Consider the following 19,965-nt stretch of genomic DNA (forward strand, 5'->3'; position numbering starts at 1 on the left):
CGGCCAAACAGGAGACAAAGAGGAGACCTTTTCTCCAGGTGCTTAAGTGCATCAGTGAACTCACCAGAACAGCTGAATGTAAGCATGGAATATCCTCAACACACTTCCACTTGTTTCAGAACTTCAGAGCAGAGTGATGCTTTAAAAGTTGCTCAACGACCACTATTTTAGTTTCAAGGACACATGAAGAATACACCTCAAAGTCTGGGAAAGAAGGAAAGTGGACATCTTTAGGTTTGTGAAGACGCGTCACCTCTCATCTAAGAAGCGTCTTCAGTTCTGAAAATAAAGGATGGAGAGACCCAGGTATTTAACCCCTAGCGCCTAGTGGGATTTCTCTCCTTTGGAAGTAATTGAATTCTCACATGAGCCAAGGTGTGAAAAAATGCACAGGTCAATACCATCAATGGCGGTTAAGGGTTAAAACACTGAGACCTCACCCCACCCTGTTGAGGTCACCTGAGGCAAGGTGTGAGGGAGGGTTAAAGCGCCAGGGAGGGGATATCAAAACTGCATTGTAGGTGGCTGATAGCTGGTGTTGTAAGCCACCACTCCTGTTCACCAATGGCTGTTCACAGTGGACATAAATGACCTCCTGCATTCCTCTTTCAAACCATCTGTCTTCTTGGTCTAAAATGTGGACATTCTCATCCTCAAAGAGTGACCTTTCTCCTTTAAGTGATGTACAGCTTGGGTCAACTGTACTAGGGTTTCAAGACATAGGTCTCTCCAGCCTCTTAGATGATGTTTCCACTAACTTAAAGAAGTCCAGCTTCCTTTTTAAAAAAAAAAGCTGTTAAGACTACCTTGACATGGACAACTGAGAACCTACACAGACTGACCTGCAGAGGCCCATCTGCTCAGTTTCCTCCTCAGTCATGCTGGTTACCATAAGCCTTCCCCTATCCTAACATTTTTTGTAATCATTTCTTTTCCACAGTTATTGTGCTGTCTTATTCCCTTGCAGATTAGCAACACAATGTATCCCTCTGAAATGCAACAATGCTGCAGTGATTTAGGCTCAGAGACAGCCTACTGTAAAGGTACCACAGTTTAATTAAAACGTACGGACCAAAACACCATGTTATATCTGTATCTTGTGTTGAAAGTGGAAATTTTATATCCTTGAGGAAGTTTTCATTTAATAACTAGAATGTAAAAATGATAGGTATTAAAGTGATTGCACAGGCTATTGTTAGCATTCAATGCTGCTTTTAGGCTAATTAATAAGGTTTCATTTTTTGACAGTCACAATATTAGTAGTTGCATGGAAAATATTTTATATATTGCTGCCCTTTGACATACTTTGTTGTTACACTTTCTCTTACCGTACATTACTAAATCTCCATTTGCACTATTTGCCTATTTGCACTACTCTGCCTGGTTTACACTCAATGTCACTTACCCATTATATTGTATATTGTATAGCTTTCTTGTTATATGTAAAATTGTATTTATTTAAATTTTTACTTTTTAATTATTTTACTTGCATTTTTAATCACTTTTATATTTAAATATATTTAAATGTTCATTTGCTATTTATCTAGGGATTGAGAGTAACGCAATTTCTATTCTCTGTATGTCCTGTACATGTGGCAGAATCGACAAATAAAGTTGACTTTGACTTTGACTACAGAAAAAAGACAAAGCAAGGTGTGTGTGTGTGTGTGTGTGTGTGTGTGTATGTATGTGTGTGTACAATCCTGGTTGCTCTGTAACTTCAATACTTTCATGCAGATCTGGGTTCTAATTCGCCAATATCGTACCTTTCTCAAAACAAATCAATGTGAAAGTAGGAACAGCAGACTTAAAGGCACAAAAGCTCTAGCGCTGAGGTCACCTATAGCACTTTGGTCCTTCTGGTCAGAGATTAGTGTGTCTATTTTCGTCCCTGTTAGACTGCTAATAAACTCTGGAGGGGGGTCTCTTGCCTGAAAGACTGGCAATTAAAACCTGCGTAACGCTTCATACTGTCACACAGGAAACGCACAATAAAAATGCAGGCTACTCTTAGATTATCTTTTGGCAAAGTAAGTCTCTGTTCTTGTAAACGCCTGTGCGTGTGCCCTCTCCTGGCCGACGCTCCAGTCTGTTGTATGAATCCAGTCGTTTCCTCTGGCGCACTTCTCCTTTAAGCGCCGAAAAAAAGCCCCGGCCATATGACGTCAGAAGCTAAACCTGCTGGGTGTCTGTCCGTTGGAAAGTGAAGTGTGTTTGTCGTGCTATTGCTATCGGAGTTTTTTCTCCCTGTGTTGCCTGTCTTTCGTGAAGTGTTTCTGTTATTTTTGTTTTTACTTCCCTCGAGAGGTTTCACGGTATCGACTGGAAAAAAAACTCTGCCACTGTTGCCGCCTTAGAGGATGTTTTAGAAAAGTTCCTGAAGCTTTCTTTGAGGAAACCGGTGGACGGCGGACACCACCGGAGATGGATAAGCTAACCGATAGCTGAGTTGTTAGCTGAGAATCACAGAAAAGACTCGAGCTACGATGCTAATAGCTAGCTAGCTAACTTGGCTTTTTACCGGCTAACCGAGCGACTTTGTGAACCCGTATCGTTAGAACTACTGCCAGATTTTCCTCGGGCCTGGACGCGACGCGGTGAGCAGTTTGTCAGAGGCCAGCTAACTCAGGAAGACTCGGTCTCTGTATTGAGAACAGTATTGTTGAGGGGAGGCTGCTTACCTCTCAGCCCCGAACTATGAACATGCTATCAAACTCACAGAACCAACCACTGTTTCCCAACCCGGCGGGGCAGCAGAACCCAGCCGGGCAACAGAACCCTTCGGGCCAGTTCCACTCCTTCCAGCCCAGACCCACCTTACAGATCAGGAAGAACGCAATCACTGACGAATACAAGGTGACCAGCCAGGTGTTGGGGTTGGGAATCAATGGAAAAGTGCTCGAAATAGTACAGAAGAGCACTGGCGACAAGTATGCCCTAAAGGTAGGTCATATCTGTAATGAAAGCAACACAATTTTGTCCAGCTATGAGTTCATGCAGTGGTCACTATTTTGCAATGAAGACTTTTAAAGTTCAATTCTACACCACTGGACGCTTTAATAGGCAAACAGAGTCAATCAGAGCAGTTCATTTTTATCCCACAGTGTCATTTTTAGACTTATTATTTAGGCATATTTCTCCTTGTTTGTTGTCCTGCAAAGTATTAAATTTAGATAAAACATATCAAGACCTCAAACTTTCAGGAAATTCGACTTTCAGCGTGCTTACATTTTACAGAGCACCAAATTTCTGTTTTTTTTTGTCTTCCTTTTCTATGTCTCTTTCCTTTTCCTTCCTTTTCATTGATGTGGCAATGTTGGTAAAAGTGTATCCACGAATTAAATTTTTGATCACCTTTGGCAATAATTTCTTACCCTAAAACATGTCCCGATGTTGTCCAACGGGTGATTTTTAACTCCTATTATTAGAACATGTAACTTCATCATAATAAGCTGGTGCACAGTGAACCTAGAGTAACTTATAAGCAAATAATGAATTGATACACAACAGGTATCTCTAGTTCAAGTGTGCAGTGCTGCTTCTTGTGACTGGAGGTTGCTATGTGATGTTAAAGCTTTTTCTCAGTTGTGTGCGTTTTTTTTTTTTTTTTTTTTTTTTTTTTTTTGGTTTGGTTTTTTTTTTTGATTTCACATTGTCATTGTTTTATTTGTCACCCACTTTCACCACGTAGAGTAACAAGGTAAGAATGTCATACGTAGCTTTAAAAAAAAGCGTGTATGGGTTGGGGCTGGTGGTTGTTAGGGTTGTGGCTGTAAAGTGACACTGCAGTATCAGGATCTACCTCTTAAGAGATCATTTTCTGTATTGGTCAATGATTGATAAAGGACAAACGTCACAACAGTTATAAACACACAAGTAACTGAAATGTTATCCAGTGAGGCTAAATATCACTGAAGGCTTCCCCCCCATCATTATGATAGAGAGTGTAATCTTAAGATTGTCAGCATACATAACTGTTGCACAAAATCTTCTACAAGTGAATGAGTCAGGGAAAGACAAAACGAAAAATACAAATCTAAAACCTGAAAAAACAGGTGTGTGTGTGTGTGTGTGTGTGTGTGTGTGTGTGTTAAACAGCAAATTCACACAAGCTCCCACGCAACCGTCAATCAGCCATGTTTTTGTTTGTTGTTAAAACACTTGTAACAAGTATAAACTTAGAAAGTCATGTTGAACTTTCAGGCCTTCTCAATTGTCTTCTCAGCTGTTTTGTGTGAGCAGGGGCCTTATACATTGATAGCGCTGCATGTAAAACTATAGTTGCCTTTTATGTGAATATAGTTGTCGTTTTTAAAGTGGAAGTGGACTCAGTTCACAGTGAAGTGTAAAACATTTCTAGTAAAGCAGTATTTAATATCCAATAGAAGTGCAAAGCTGAAAGGAAGTTGGCAAAAGGCTCCCATGATTATTGTTGCAGTTGCTCAGTAATTCATGTAAAATGGGTGCCACTCGATTAAAAATCAGTTTTATGTTCACCCTGTGAAAAAATTTCCAAGCTAAAGGTCCACAGATTACACAGAAGTGGGCTGAAATTCTGTACTTCTTAATTTGTTTCCAGGATTTTTGAGCGCTTAAGGCTGAGGGAGTAGAGAACTTTTCTCCAAGTATGATTTAATATATTGGGTCATTCTTTTATTAAATCTTAGTCTTATTAGGTTGTGACTGAATGTGTCCTGGAGGGTAAAATCACATTTGCAAATATTGTCAATTTTCCATCAGTTTCAGACCACATATATATAAATTCTTTCTCAAAAGAAGTAAAGAAAAGATATATGAACTGCAGCTGGTAACTAACTAGTGTTAGCTAGATTCTGTCTCATAAGTGAGTAATTCATTTTAGTGTAAACTTTCTAGAAAAGTAGTGACAAAGCAGTGGTTAGGTTAACATAACATCTTGGAATATGAATATAATTAAATCCATTTCCGGTGTCAGTTAAAATGATCCAAAACTGAAAGATATTTTGCACATCTGCCTTATAAGATAATTGCTTAAGAGGGATAAATGACAGGCTGTGAGAGGGAGACTTGGGAATCGGTAATGAAATAATTTTGTTTACATCATTGTAAAATAATTTTATGTTGTAATAATAAATCTATTTTCTTAATTTCCTCAGTACCAAAACTAGGGATGTTTCTGGCGACTAATAGACCTTTTCCACTAGTGCCTAGTACCTGCTTGGCTCGACTCAACTCCATTTTGTAGGGTTTTCCAGTATGTGGTAGTACCTGGCACCAGATACCTACTTGGCCAAGGTTCCAAGTGATCTGAAATAATCCAAAAATGTGAGGTCAACAGACTCCATGCCACTGATTGGCCAGTAATTGTTGTCACTCAGTGAATCATGAGAGCAGCTCCTTCACAAAAAATCAAAACCACAATTTTTTTGAAACCTAGCAACAAGGGAAATGGCTACACAAAAAACAACATCAGTGTTCGTAGAATTTAGCTAACCAAACGTAGCAGTGCTAGCAGCAGCAGTGGCCTTCTTTTATCCTAGCATTCACACCCTGACAAACGGCCACTTCTTTTTTTGGGGGTGGGGTGACAGCCATGCTAGCCGGCTGTCATCTGTTTACTTTTCCACTTGCTTGTTTGCAACTTCCCTTCAAAGAAAAATTAACAGACAGAAAGGGGGTGGCATCTGTCTGTCAGAGCTGCAGCCCAGGTTAGTGGCCATTGGGGTCATAACATCTTTGAATCTCTAACTGCTTTTTTACATTAGGTCCTTGCCCTTTAGAGACAGTATCTGAATACCTCTCCTGTATCCTTAATGACATGTTTTGACACATCACTAGATGTGGTTCAACTAATTCTGACATCCTTAATTCTGACATTAGAATACCAAATACCAAACTAGCAGAGGTATTTACCAGCATTTTTAACAAATCTTTATTAAATGCTGTTACTGAAAATTTTCTTTGCAACTGTAAGGATCTTAGACTTCCATCTGGTCACACCCCTCAACTGAGAAATGGACTCAACCCTGAGCAATAAACTCCTGAATCAATCCATTAAGCCACTACAGACTATTCATAGTCTCTAACACTGGAACACCCCATTAGATGGCAAAGGAGCTTTTTTTTTTTTTTTTACCAACTTTGTTTAGTTAAGGTGACAGATACTTGTTAAATTGGATGCATTAATGACTAGCCCCTCTGTTTGTTCACAAATGCTAGCAAAGTGTAGAATGTGGTTCATGCAAAAATATTCCTTTTTTCTTTACACAGCAGCCCAGGTTGTCATCAGTCTAGTACAGGGGTCACTAACAGGCGGACCGGGGTCCGAGTCCGGACCCAGTCGCCATCCTATATGGACCCGGACCTATAGTTAACAAAATATTAAATTATATTTAATTTTGACGGGGCGATTCAATTTTAAGCAGTAACCATACATTGTATTAGACCAGGGAACATGCTGTATTAGACCAGGGAACATACTAACCAATTGTGTGCGAGTTACGCCACCCACGTGACACTACTTAGCCAATCACATCTGCGCATTGAAGGCGATCGCAACTCTGAGTGCAGACACAGACAGACAGAGGAAAGACATGGTGAGAGGTGAATGACAAGCGAGACGATTAACGATACAGTGAGACAAGACGTGAGCGGGAGTCACAAGAGGTAAAACAACTATGGCGCTTTCAAAAAAGAGAAAAGTAGACACCGAAAATAGAACTTTCAAGACTGAATGGACTGACGCATATATGTTCATTCTTCCGGTCGCAAGCAGCAAACCAGTGTGTCTCATATGTTCAGAAACCGTGGCACTGATTAAAAGTGGCAATGTCAAACGCCACTATGAGACAAAGCACAAAGCTTTTGAACAATCATACCCACCCAAGTCTGAACTCAGGTCCCAGAAAATTAGCAGTCTCAGAGCCCAATATGATCAGTCCACAAGGATCTTAACCAGTTCTTTCACCGCCCAACAACGTGCTCATGAATGTTCCCTCAGAGTTGCTTGGATTTTAGGTCAACACAAAAAGCCCTTTGCAGATGCAGGTGTTGTCAAAGAGTACATGAGTGCAGTAGCAGAAACATTACTTGAGGGTAAACAAAAAGAAGAGCTTCATGACAAAATAAAGCAAATACCTATGTCAGCATCAACAGCCACAAAGAGAAGTGAATTATTAGCTCAGGATGTGCTATCCCAGCTGGAAGAAGCTATTCATAAGACACCATGTGTAGGCTTGGCTGTAGATGAGTCCACTGATGTGTCTGACAATGCTCAGCTGTTAGTTTATGTAAGGTTCTTCAACAATGATAAGAAAGAGTTCTGTGAAGACCTGCTAGGTGTAACTTCCCTTCACAGCACTACAAGAGGAGAGGATATTTACCTGGCCATTAAGGAAATGTTAACAAAGCGAGGAATAGAGCCAAACCAAGTGGTTTCAATAACCACAGATGGAGCCCCTGCTATGATGGGGAGAGAGAAAGGAGCTGTAGCAAGAATGAAAGAGGACAATCCCGAGCTAATCTCTTATCATTGCATTATTCATCAGTCAGTGTTATGCTCCACCCTGTCAGACGAGTATGCTGAGGTGATGAAAACAATGATGAAAATGATTAATTTTCTCAGGGCATCTTCTTCTTGTCAGCATCGCATGCTCAGGGAATTTCTCAGAGAAGTTGATGCACACGCTGATGATCTTCTGCTTCACAACAATGTGAGATGGCTTAGCAAAGGCAGGGCATTGGAGCGATTTTGGTCCATCAGAAGTGAAGTAGCAGCTTTCTTGGAAGAGCTGGAAAGTCAAAAAGCAACAAACTTTTCTCTCTTTTTAAATGATGGGAAAAACATGGATATTGTGGCCTTTTTGGTTGATATCACTTCACACCTGAATGAACTGAATTTGAAGCTGCAGGGCAAGGACAATTCAATTTGTGAACTGATGACAGCTGTCCGCTGCTTTCAGAGGAAACTTGAAGTGTTCAAAGAAGACCTGCAAGGAGACTATGCACACTTCCCAACAGTGAAGGAACAGGTTCAGGGACAGAGAGATGTGTCCTCTTTTGTTGACTTTGTTGATAAGCTGATTGAAAACTTCAGCAAACGTTTTGATAGCTTCAGCTTTGGACAGCAGCTCACCATGTTCATAAAGAACCCATTTGCCATCACTGATGTCAGAGGGTTCTCAAAGGAAGTCACACAGCACTTCAAGTGGGCAAATGCTGGGCCTCTTCAAATGCAACTAATTGATCTCCAAGCAGATGTGGCCCTGAAAGAGCAGTTTGGAAGAACTGAACCTGCCATGTTTGGCTCCACATACAGCTGTGAGGCAGCTTTCTCCAAAATGAACATAATAAAAACTAAATATCGTTCCAGGATCACCAATGAGCACCTACACATGTGTATGAGAATGGCCCTGACACCATTCCAGCCCAGATTTAAAATCCTAGTAGAGCGAACTAAAGCTCAGTTCTCTCACTGAACAACAGAAAGTTGGGACGTGGAATATAAGGGGGAAAGAAAGAGAAACTGTAAAATTGTTAAAATGTTTTGAGGTTATCTGTTGAAAATGTATTGAGACTGTTTAGTCGAGATGTAAAATGTAAAGAAAAAGGGAAACTTTTTTTTTTCTGAAATTAAGCACTTTGTTTTAAGATGCACAATTTAGCCATTTTATTTATTTTCTCTAATTCATTTTAAACAGCAGCCCTATTTCTAATGTAGGCCTACTGTGTGTTTCAGTGTTAACAATAAATTTTGTTGAAATGTTTTAACTTGTATTTTCATTGATTTGACAGTCTATTGTTCATACGTTCAGATATAAATTAAAAAAAAAAAAAAAAGGTTGCTTCTCTATCACAATCATAACGTAAGTTAGACATTATGATGTCCCGGACCTCTGCTTGAGAAGATTTTCTCCAACTGGACCTCCTCAAATTTTAGTTTAATACCCCTGGTCTAGTAAGTAAACTGATCCAGAGGTACAGGCAGACTCCTGAACACTGTCTGCCTTGCAGAAAATTAACTGCTGGGTTGGGTTTAGAAGTAGGTATCAGTTTAAATGACTTGAAATGAGAAATTGTTTGCTTAACACTAACGCTTCATCCAAGTTTCTGTGAATCAGGGCGTTCAGGACAGTCCACTCAGGGATCCTTTAAACATGGCACCCCGAGCTCCCAAAGACAGGTTCCAGAACAGTGTTTCACCTAGAAACAATATAAGAATAAGATAAAATTGTAAGAATAAGAATATTGTTTCCATAACACTTCAAAAAACCCTAAAATTGTAATTCTCAAACTGTGACTATGATCCTAATCCAATATGAGGTATAATAAATAAAGCAACTGCTGCTGCATCTCCTGACTCTGGTCACTTGGTGAAGTTGAGTAGTTGCCATTATTGCACATTAATATAATTGTTTTGAATCTTCAAGCATTCCTGTGTTGAGAGTTGTCTGAATCTAAAATGAATCACACTGAGCAAACCCTGTTTTGTGGCATCTCTCCAACTAAATATACAAGTCTGAACTAAGTGAAGTTGATACACATAAGACGCCAAAAGGAATCCCCCCCCCCCCTCCTCCTACCTGCATGCGCTATAATTTACTTTGCCCGATTCCTTCAGTCCTGAGTGTTCATTATTCTGGTCTAGGTGCTGGGAAATTTTGCTATTTTGTTACTGTGTTCAATGCTGTAAATGCCCGATTGAAAAACATGGACCTTATGCAAAACTTAAGGGAGGTTGGGTCATGTGATTGCTTGAATGACAAAGATGCTGCAGTTTGGTGTTTTTCTTTTTTGTTACTGTGTACAAGCTGACTATTTAGATGTCTTTTTCTTCTGTTGGATATAGTGGCTTGAATGCATCCTTTTTAGATGTTTTTTATCTCTTTTTCTTTTTACTGCCGCTACATTGAGAATGTTTTATGGCACGCAGTATTATCACATCTCATTTGATATGCCAGCTGTAAAGGTTGTTGACGTCTGAGTGTAATCATGTGGAGCAACAGTTTTGGTTTGAAGGTGGGTGGCAGGGTCATTTAATTTTAGACTGGTTCACGTGGGAGGGGTTAGCCCTTAGTAATTATGGTGTGGTATGGGTGTGTTTATTACCGGGCAATAATAAACCCTGTCTTTTGCATCTACCACTACCCCATTGTCCATGCACATCCACAGCGCCTAAGTCATACTGCATCTGCTAATGCAATCAACTTTTTAGGGGCCAATATGGGGTTTTTCTTTAGCGTTTGTTATCGTCAGACTCGAGATCGTGTCCAAGAGGCTGTCAACAGTGGATCATTTTTATCCTTTTAATCACAACACAACAAATTTCTTAACTGCACACATTAGGTTCACTAAAATGACTGAAGTTATAAAATCTGAACACTTGTCTCCTAAATTCAGGTGACCTCGCAGCCTTATAATTTTAGGTGTTGGTGCACATCAGTACAAAGAGTTTCTGAGGAATCACTTTTATCTTACAATGAAATATTTTCATCCTGATTTGAGTCCCTCCGAGGGCGACAATGCACAAGGTGGGGAGTCACTAAGTGGTTGATGAAAATTACATTGTCAGACACTAGATCTCAACCCAACTGAAGTCCTATTGGAAATTTTGGAGTTGCATATTCAACAGTACTGTACACCATCATCAAAACGCCAAATGGGGGAATATGTATTAGTTTCAGAGACCTACAAAATCTCTGCCAAGGCACATTACAACTGGCAGCACTTTGCGGCTCATAACCTAAGATATGGGGTGCCATGTAGATTTTCCCTTTTTGGTCATGTTGCCAACCCCGAATTTCCATCAGCAAAGCAGTCCTTCCCCTGATATGAACTTGTATATTTAAAAATATTTGCCAGAAATAGCTGCAGAAAGTGACAGATGGCTTAATTAATATTATATTGTTGATAGTACAAAGTCAAAACTGTTGTTAGGACCTCACTGATAAAATGCAATTGAAAAATTGGATTAGAAGACATGTTGCTGCAAAGAAGCCCCTAAAATGGAAGAACAAATAGCAGTGATGAAAGATAACGTTTGCACAGAACACTTGTTCTCTCTCCTAACCGGAGACAGAAGTTGGGGGGATTTGCTGTTTATGTATCACAGCTACAGGAAAGTTAGTGAAGATTTTACCTAATCTTTGTACACTGTTTGAATGACAACATAAATATGCTTCCACATAAATATTCTTATGTTTTAGCATCTGGACAGATGGCTTTGTTAGCTGCCTGTCTAATTTCATAGACTCAAACAGTAATAATTATTGTAAAAGGCTACTTTTTATTTCTTCCATAAGACCCCTGAGCCCCCACTAGGAGTTGGTTTAAAAAAAATTGATTTTCCAATTCTGATCGATTTTGAATTGAATAAAGCAATATCGATTCATTAAATCCTGAATCGATTTTTAAATATAAATGTATTTTTTCAGAAACGCCAGAATCTCAGTTTAAAGCTCACAAAACTATTTCAACAACTGCCGAACAGCTAAAACGGCAAATGAGCGCAGGTAAACGGATTCCGCACGAAGACGTAAACACAAAGCGCGGATCGTTCACCCTACACAGGAGCTGAAAGCCGAGATGTCACAGATTGTGAAGCTGCAGGTTTTGTCAGTCTTTCACCAAAATTCACTGAACCAGCAGCAAAAGATCAAATCTAGGTTTCATGTTTGATAAACATCGTCATTAATTCCCTGTTACTTTTGCTTTCTGCTTCCAGCACGATAAAATCAAACTTCCTGCACTGCTCTCTCTCTCTCTCTGTGTACAAGAACCGTTTCCCATCTCAAATCTGTTTTCTGCATTATTCGCTTGCTTATTACGCACCAGTCAACTGTTGTGTACAGCACTGTCGGCTGCTGATTTTTGTGTTTTTTCTTCTCAAAAATGACCTCCGACTGGTAGAAGCCAAATTTTTTTGAAAATTACGCCAAATTGCAAAACTCTTAGCTGCGCCTCTAATAAAACCTCTGTAACTTTGCTCTGCTTCACTTCAGCCGTATCGGGTAATTTTCACATGTTGATTCATGGTTTTCTTGCGTTTTTGATCTACTGCAGAATATCTTTAAGGCGGTCATATAATCTTTGCATCTGCTGTGATGCTTACACCTCTGATGAAGTCTCACAAGTGTCAGCTTTGTTTTTATACATAGATATAAAAATGTGGATATGTACTGATAAATTATCATAATTATAATATTTCTGACTGGATCAAAATGGAATGGAAACGAATTGAATCGGGACCCTGTGAATCGGAGTCAAATTGATTATAGAAATTAGGGACGATACCCAGCCCTAGCCCCAACCACCACCCCCACCCTCAGGACTCTGCCGACATCTCCCACAGTGGCGTCACCTTGTAAAATGTTTTCTTGAACCAGGTTTTATGGTAATAATACAGATGAAAAAGTCATGATTATTCAGCTGTGCATGCAAGAGATACTGTGATAAAGAAGTGGAGTCCCTTAGGGCTGCACTATTTTGCATAAAATGAGAATCACGATTTTTTTTGGCTTAGAATTGAGATCACGATTCTCTCACGATTTTCTTTTCCAGTATAAATATTTATTGCACTTATTAACTGCACATCAACTTCGTAACAGTTGAGACTGAACATAAAAACAATGAATAAACATAAAAACAACAAATGTCTCACGTTTTGTTGTTGCCGCAAAATGTTGTACTGCTTGAAATTCCGTCTCCACCGTTGCTCGACACTGCGTGTATAGAGCAGGTGGTGCAACAATAGAAAAATAGTTGTGGGACGGCACTGTGTAGCGTTTGTCTAGGGTGTTGATCATTTTCCTAAATCCCTTGTTTTGTACAGTGTTGATGGGAGCCATATCTTTGGTCAGGTGATAAGTAATAGCCTCTGTAATTTCTTTGTGCCTGCGGGAGTTCGACGGGTATAGGGAAGCGCTGTATAAGGTTCCCGTTATTGATGCTTGGGTGGTTGACCGGGACTGATTTTCTCCTGTCACTTTCTCGTCATCCCTGACGTGCTCTCCGTTGTTTTTTCCCTGCTAATTTTAGCAGCCAGCTTCTGTATCACGTGGTATAAGGCTCCGCCCTTGTCATTTGTTGAGCAGGAAGAGTGAGCGCTTGTTTTCATGCAGATTACGTCCCGGATCAAAATGCGGTACAATCGTGGTCGTCTTTTTTAAAAATCGTTGTCATTTGGAAATGAGATCGCACATAAGTATGAATCGATATCGCGATTTTTCTAACGATTAATCGTGCAGCCCTAGAGTCCCTTAAATAGTCAGTTGCAACCTTCTGATGTATTGTGCTTAATATAGTTTGTCACACAGAAACACTAGCTTTGACTTCTTAACTTTTGTGGGAGACAGTGTTGTGTGTCCTTGTTTGAGCGTTTCTTGGAGGCAGTGTTCAAAATATGTGGTGCAACCGGGTCCGCAGGCTACTTGTGCTTGTGGTGTTGAAAAGGGCGAATTATAGCATAAAAAGAGAAGTGAGAACAAGTGTTTAAAAACTATGAATTGTGTCCACTGCAGTCACTGTCTTTGCTTATCAAATTGAAATTTTGTTTGTTGATGGAAGCAACAGGCTTCGTTCTGGAGGTCACTGGAATAGGAGAAGCCTGTTGTACCCTTCCCTATTTCGGCCCACTTTTTAGCCAACTGGTATTTGCCCCCATGTTTGTATACATTGACAGTACCTCTCCATAGGCAAATACCTAATGGATGCATCTGCTGTACCGTAAAACGGGCACGAATTGGTTTATCTTTAAAGTGTCGTAACACAGGCGAACCCTTACAAGGTGTGAAGCATTGCAGGTGTTGTCTTACAATGCCTGCATTTTAATGCTGACAAGCAAGCAGGTTATTGGAAGCGCTTAAATTCAACGTCACATTTTAATCGAAACACAAAGGGTTTTATTTGTGAAGTTGTTAGATGACACAGATAAGAAAATGAAATGCCTCCATACAGTCCTAATGGGATAAGGCATTCATTAGACTTGCTTGATGCCAGAATGCTACACGGTTTTTCAGTTTTACTGCTATCATTTTTTTTCTCTTTCTCTAATGTGTGGTAAAAAATGGACTTCAGTGTCAGGACTCCTTGCTGTGCAATTTCAGTGGTGTCTTCACAGTAACTAAAGAGGTTGAATACAGCAGGCACTTTAGAGGTTTAAACCTGTAGGATCTAGCCGGGTACATTTATTTTTTAGATCACAGAGGATTGTGCCTGTTTATATAGGCTTGTTATACATTATGACTGAACTGTGTTCCAGCTGGAAGTGAAGTTTACAGTGAAGCCTGTTTGGTTGACAGAAGGGTTATTTTAGTGACATACTTTAGTGTTATGTGATTGTAGTTGGCTGCAGTTTGTATATTATTTAAATAAAGACAAATAAATGATGTTAGATGAACACTAACAAACTAACAAAACCATAAAAGGGAATGCAGAACAAGGCTGAGAGGGCTTTAGGCCTTCTAGACTATATGGGCTTAGAATGAGCAGAGATATTTTGGAAACTGTAGCGATTTCTGGAATTAATACATCACCAATGGCGTTTATAATTTATTTATTCTGTGTGGGTCTATCATATATTATTATAACTATATTTTCTGTTTTGGAAGAAAGCAGTCATCTTGCTGTAGTCAAGTATTTTCACTAGACTAGGATGTTCGCATAATGTTGACCCACAAATGTGAAATTAACAGTATGTTTTCAAAAGAAGATATCCCTCTGAAGTTTGTTCGTATCTGGAAAGGAACTCCCTGTACTGTGCATTTTTAAGGTGTTTAAGCACTTTCCACATGAACTGAATTTTATTCCTAATGCTTTCTGTCTCTAAATTGTCAGCTTCCTAGTATGAAGTCAGCGTGATGTGGCAATGTGTGAGTAGTGCAGGTAACTGTCACTTGGACATCGTCTGTGTATTGCAGTATTTCTTGTAGTGAGAGGCGAGCTTCCTCTTTCTGCATCAGAAATAGCAACTTTGAGCAATATCCCAAACTGATTCTCTTGACATTGTGTGAAAATGACAGTAGACAGAGAAACTAAATCCTCTGGTCACATTTTCAGAGTTGTTCCAACAGTTGTCCCTTCTGAGGTAAAAAGGAAAAAAAATGCTTGACTTATTCAAGTGAAGTAAACACCTGTCAAGGTCTGTTTAAGAAAAGAGGAAGTGGTGATCTTAGGCAGTTTAAATGTGTGTTTTTGTGGTTTGCATTTCCACAATTTCACTTGGACTACAGAGCAGAGGAAACCTGTCTAAATGGTGCTTTAAAAGTAGTGTTTTTTGAAACGGCTAACAAAAAGTCTAACATCATAATTTCTTGTGACTTTATGCTGGTAAGGGGTCTGATTAAGTATTATCACTGATGGAGGAAAAACTGCTCACCCGTTAATCATGAGATGGCAGGAAAAGGAAGGACTGGGAGGAAGGAAGAGGTTCTCTTTTGGTCTCCTTTGAGTTATTTCTCTACCCTTATGATTTTCCCCTATGAGTTTGCCATCTCCTCTCTCTCTTTTCATTGCTTGATGATGAGCTACTTCCATTATGCATCTGATTACCTGCTTAAGCAAGATTGAAATCCCCCTGCTTTCAGCATACATTTAGTCATCACTGATTTGCTGTGGAAAGTGAGTTAAACAGAATGTATTACTCAATAATTTAATCCTTAAATCTCTAAAAGTATTCTTTTCATTTTGCCATCAGATACCAGATGTACCAAACTTCTGGCTAAAAATGTTTTTCACTCTTAGAACACATAATTTCGCTAACAGGCACATTGATCCACTGAAACTCTGCTTTGAAGGTAGTGTGAAACTGAAAGACAGTAATGTTTTTCATTTTTAAAGAGTGAAAGGAAAAGGGGAATGTCTGGACAGCAAGAATAAAATGAACTGACTTGATGTTATAACTCAGTGTGTATATGTACCTTTTATCTGTGGGCAGAGAGCCAACTGTTTACTTATTCAGTCAGTAGCTACAATGACGCAGATCATAGGTATGACGCTGAAACAAAACCTTTTGGGGTTTTGTTACTCACTAGTTATTGGCATTTTGGTCTAGACAACCCAAAATGTGATCTCCACATATGTGGACGCCAGGAGGTTAAGAAGAAAGACCATTGTCTACTCTTTGTGCTTGTTTTGTGTTTAGTCTGAAGGTCACAGGCTCAGTGACAAGTGGGATCTGTATCATAGCATTATTTAAATCTTTATTGCTGTCAAAATGGTGGCATATTTACCCCCAAAAATGTGTTTGACATTTGCCACAAACAAAGAGATTAGCTCAAGCCTCATAAACATCTCAGGGGTTTAAGCTTCTTTGGCCTAATATGATTTAATCAGTTATGTTGTCTGTGATCGAGTGTAGTAACCACCCAAAGATGTAGATGTTGCTTGACTAGTAGATAAATGAGGTATGGTGCATCTCTTCTTTGTGAATGTGGCCCCTGTGAATAAATAACTAAATTTCAACTGAAACCACCCACACATACTGACCATGTCTTTTTCTTGCATCTCTTTCTGTGGAGGGAAGTGCTTTTGGAAGGATGTGGTATTGTGGTTGTGAAAGATGGTCCCAGATGTAGGTAGGCAACTGTAGATGTGACAGAGTAATTTCCAAGTTGATGCAGTACTTTGTGAAACTAAATTAGCCCCTGTTTCTGTGTACTTGCAAGTTCTTAGTTTTTTCATGTAACATAATTAGGCATATTTTATGTATTCATCCTCACTTTTTTGTTCTTTCTTCATGTATTATTTTCTGCTCGGGTCTTATGATCAGTTCCTAATATGGAAGCAGCATGGTTAAATAGTGCTGAATGGTGTTAACAGTAACGGGAAGTGAGTGGTTTCTCTTGCTCAGAGTTCATTCATGCAACATATCACATAGATCTGTTGCTTTTGTGTCAGTTGTGACACAACACTCTAGTAATTCACAGATTTGAAGCTAGTTATAGTCATTTAAAAGCAAAAGTTGCTGTTGTGCAACTTTATTTTGAAATTGTGAAACAAAATAAAACTGCTGAACTCTTAAGGATCCTTAATATGCAAAAGAGTGGAACTTCCTTATAGCTTAACTGTTCTGGGAACTTGTCCTGCTAAACATCTTAGTTTGTCTGTCTGAAAACACTCTCACACACTCACACCTGTGACTAACCGGGAACTGGTCACATTGTTGGCCTGCTGTCATTTGAAAGCACTTGATAACACGCCACTTTGCTTGTATTTATATAGTAAAGCCACAAGTGCAGGTGGGGATTTACACAATGAATCACAGGGTGGCCAAAGGGAGGCGGTACTGAGGCTAGCTAAAAGGAAGGGTTATAGTCAAAATGTTGCTAAATGTCATTAGTCTCTATTTCACTATTTCACTTCTATAATAATTCCATCCACTGCCTGAAACGGTTTTCATCTGTTCCAACTCAGCTGCTTCTATTTTAAAAAACAAACAAACAAACAAAAAAAACCCTCCATCTTCCAGTCTATATTGGGAAGTGAGACAACTTGGTGTTTTTTGTCATAGAGACATAGTCCTGTCTCATTTCCTTCTTTTAACAAGCCACTTGTTCTTTTTCATGAATTGAAATGCTTTAAGCCATCTGTCCTGCTAGGTTCACAGTCATTATTATTGACAGAACTTCACAGTGCTGTTTGGTCACTGATGAGACATTCAAAACGTAGATTTAGTTTTTTAAATTAAACAAATTCTCACCTCAAGTGCCACAGTTGAAAACTGTGTTTACTTGCCACAAACAGTATGTTCTGTGCAAATGTTAGCTTTAACCAGCTGTCACAGGACCAGAGGCAGAGCACATCTTGGACAGATTGTCTGTCCGTCACAGGGCTACGCATGAACAAGCTGCATTATTATTTTTTTATGTGTTTTCTAGCTCAGAGTGACAGACCTATAGAACTCACTGGGAATTTGAGGCCTTTGTTTTCGCTCTCAATTAGCCCACCTTACTCTTACCTTTGTATATCTCTCCATGTACAAACATTTCACCCAACTACAAACAGTATTCACCCATGGATGTCTAATTTGCACTGTGCAGGGTGAATTTGGATCTTTGCTTTGTCTTGACATGCAGTCACGCTATAAAATTCTGTTTGTATTTAGCTGAAGAAATGAACTTTTTATTGTACTGACTGCAAAATTGTACGCCTTTGTATCTGTATTAAACAGGAGTATTGGAGACTGCTTATTGAAATGTTAGTAAACGTACAGATGTACGAATCTAATTACATAGATGTGCAAAACATGATTTCATGAAAGTGTGCAGACACACAACAACAGATGTGATTGTATTTTGAGACTTGACAGATGTCTTTAATCAGATCATGTCCTATTAACACACAAACATGTTTGGTGCTTCACTGAGCCCACAAAAGGAAAAAGTCACATACAGAAGCAAGTCTACTGCTACAGTGTTGTTTAACCCTTTTTTGTTTTTCTAATTGAGCCTAGCTTAACCTATCGCCTCTCCACTGAATTTCACTTCCCTACCACCCTCTGGTCTCACTCTAATCAGCCCTGGGCTTTTCCTTGGCTCAGGAATAGCAGGTGGAGGATGGTTACTTCCTTTAGCGTAACCCCATCCCACCTCCCACTGTCCTGCTCTGGGCAGGGGAGCTTTTGTGCCGGCTAAAGGAAGTGTATTGTGTGTCCATCTGTCTTCCACATATCCCTCCTTCTCTCCACAAGCTTCAGTCTCAAAGGGCTACCAGCAGATTGGAGGGGGGTTGCAATGCAGTAATGCATCAGCTGAAAGGTGACAGGAGCATGTTCATCTGTGCCCATATACTTAAAGATGTGGTGTGAGTGTTTCATACAATAGTTTTGTTTCCAGTACATGCATGCACACCAGTCTTTAATTAAATTGTGCTTTTACAATTGGACAACATAATAATAATAATAATGATGATAATAATGATGATAAGATAATGATGATGATAATAATAATAATAATAATAATAATAGTAGTAGTAGTAGTAGTAGTATAATAGTCAGTGTAACAATAATTCAGTCATTCTCAGTCACAAAAACTGTAACTCTTGCTCTCTTTCTAGTGTTAACTATTATTAGTGAGGGTGGACAAAAGACCAGAGGGCTAATATCTAGAAATAATTAATAAATAATACCAAATTTAAAAACATTGCCACAATATCGGACTGTTTTGTTGTTTCCCCTTACAGGGTGAGTCCCAGGTTGTGACCGATATTTAAAATGTTTAGTGTTTTAGAGTTTAAAATGAACACATTTCATGTAAATAACTATTGCAGTGTTTAAGGCCTACTCCATTAGCATACTCTTACTGATGGAAAACAGCTGGTGCACTAACGTGTTCCCAGTGTAACTCACACTTTGTTATTGTACTTGTTCTGTCCAGAGAGATATTACAGTGTATTCGGTAATTAATTGAATCACAGAATGTACTGAACTAAGGGAGTTGGTTTGGTCTGTCTACTGCAGCAGCTGTCTGTGTTTTAGGCTGCTTTTTTTGATCTTTTATCCCTTTTTTTTTTTTTTCTCTTTTTTTTTTTTTTTTGCACCTCTTCCCCTTTGTACTGAACTCTGCTTTCAACAGCATTTGACCTACGCATAGCATCGTCACCGTCTGGCTGTGTACTGTTTTTGTAAGCCTGCCTTTGAAGGTTGCATACCCAAAATCATTCACTCTACAAATGCCTACATGAACAGACACAAAGACAAGACAGCAACACTAATTATATTATAAAATGGTCTATAGTAATTTTATATACTGAATGGGGAGCATATATGTGTATATGTCCTTGTTTTATGTGTTTAAGGTATTGGGCTGTTTTTTTGCGTATGTTTGTTTGTTCCATTTTATTTGTATCTAGGAGCTGGGGTATGTTTGTAGTTTATATTACCTATTGTTCCTGCCTTCCCAGACTCCAGGTAGAAACTGGCTGCTGACTAATTCTGATACAGTGGATCTCTTCCTCCTGTGACGGTCGTGTTATTATGCATAGTCTCTCACA

General features: G+C 39.2%; 1 protein-coding gene across 1 annotated transcript in view; it reads left to right on the plus strand.

Moving 5' to 3' along the window:
- The first annotated feature begins 2,144 nt into the window (after nucleotides 1-2,144).
- Nucleotides 2,145-19,965, plus strand: part of mapkapk2a (MAPK activated protein kinase 2a) — a 36,687-nt gene continuing 18,866 nt past the window's right edge. Inside the window, exon 1 of the mRNA XM_085273673.1 lies at nucleotides 2,145-2,943. Within this exon, the coding sequence (XP_085129799.1) occupies nucleotides 2,698-2,943 (246 nt within the window). The 5' untranslated portion in view covers nucleotides 2,145-2,697. The remainder of the gene's footprint in view (nucleotides 2,944-19,965) is intronic.

This window comes from Mchenga conophoros, linkage group LG5 (assembly GCF_057382185.1).
Source record: "Mchenga conophoros isolate Kocher_MC1m ecotype Shallow Benthic linkage group LG5, M_conophoros_male_GT1.1, whole genome shotgun sequence".
NCBI lineage: Eukaryota > Metazoa > Chordata > Actinopteri > Cichliformes > Cichlidae > Mchenga > Mchenga conophoros.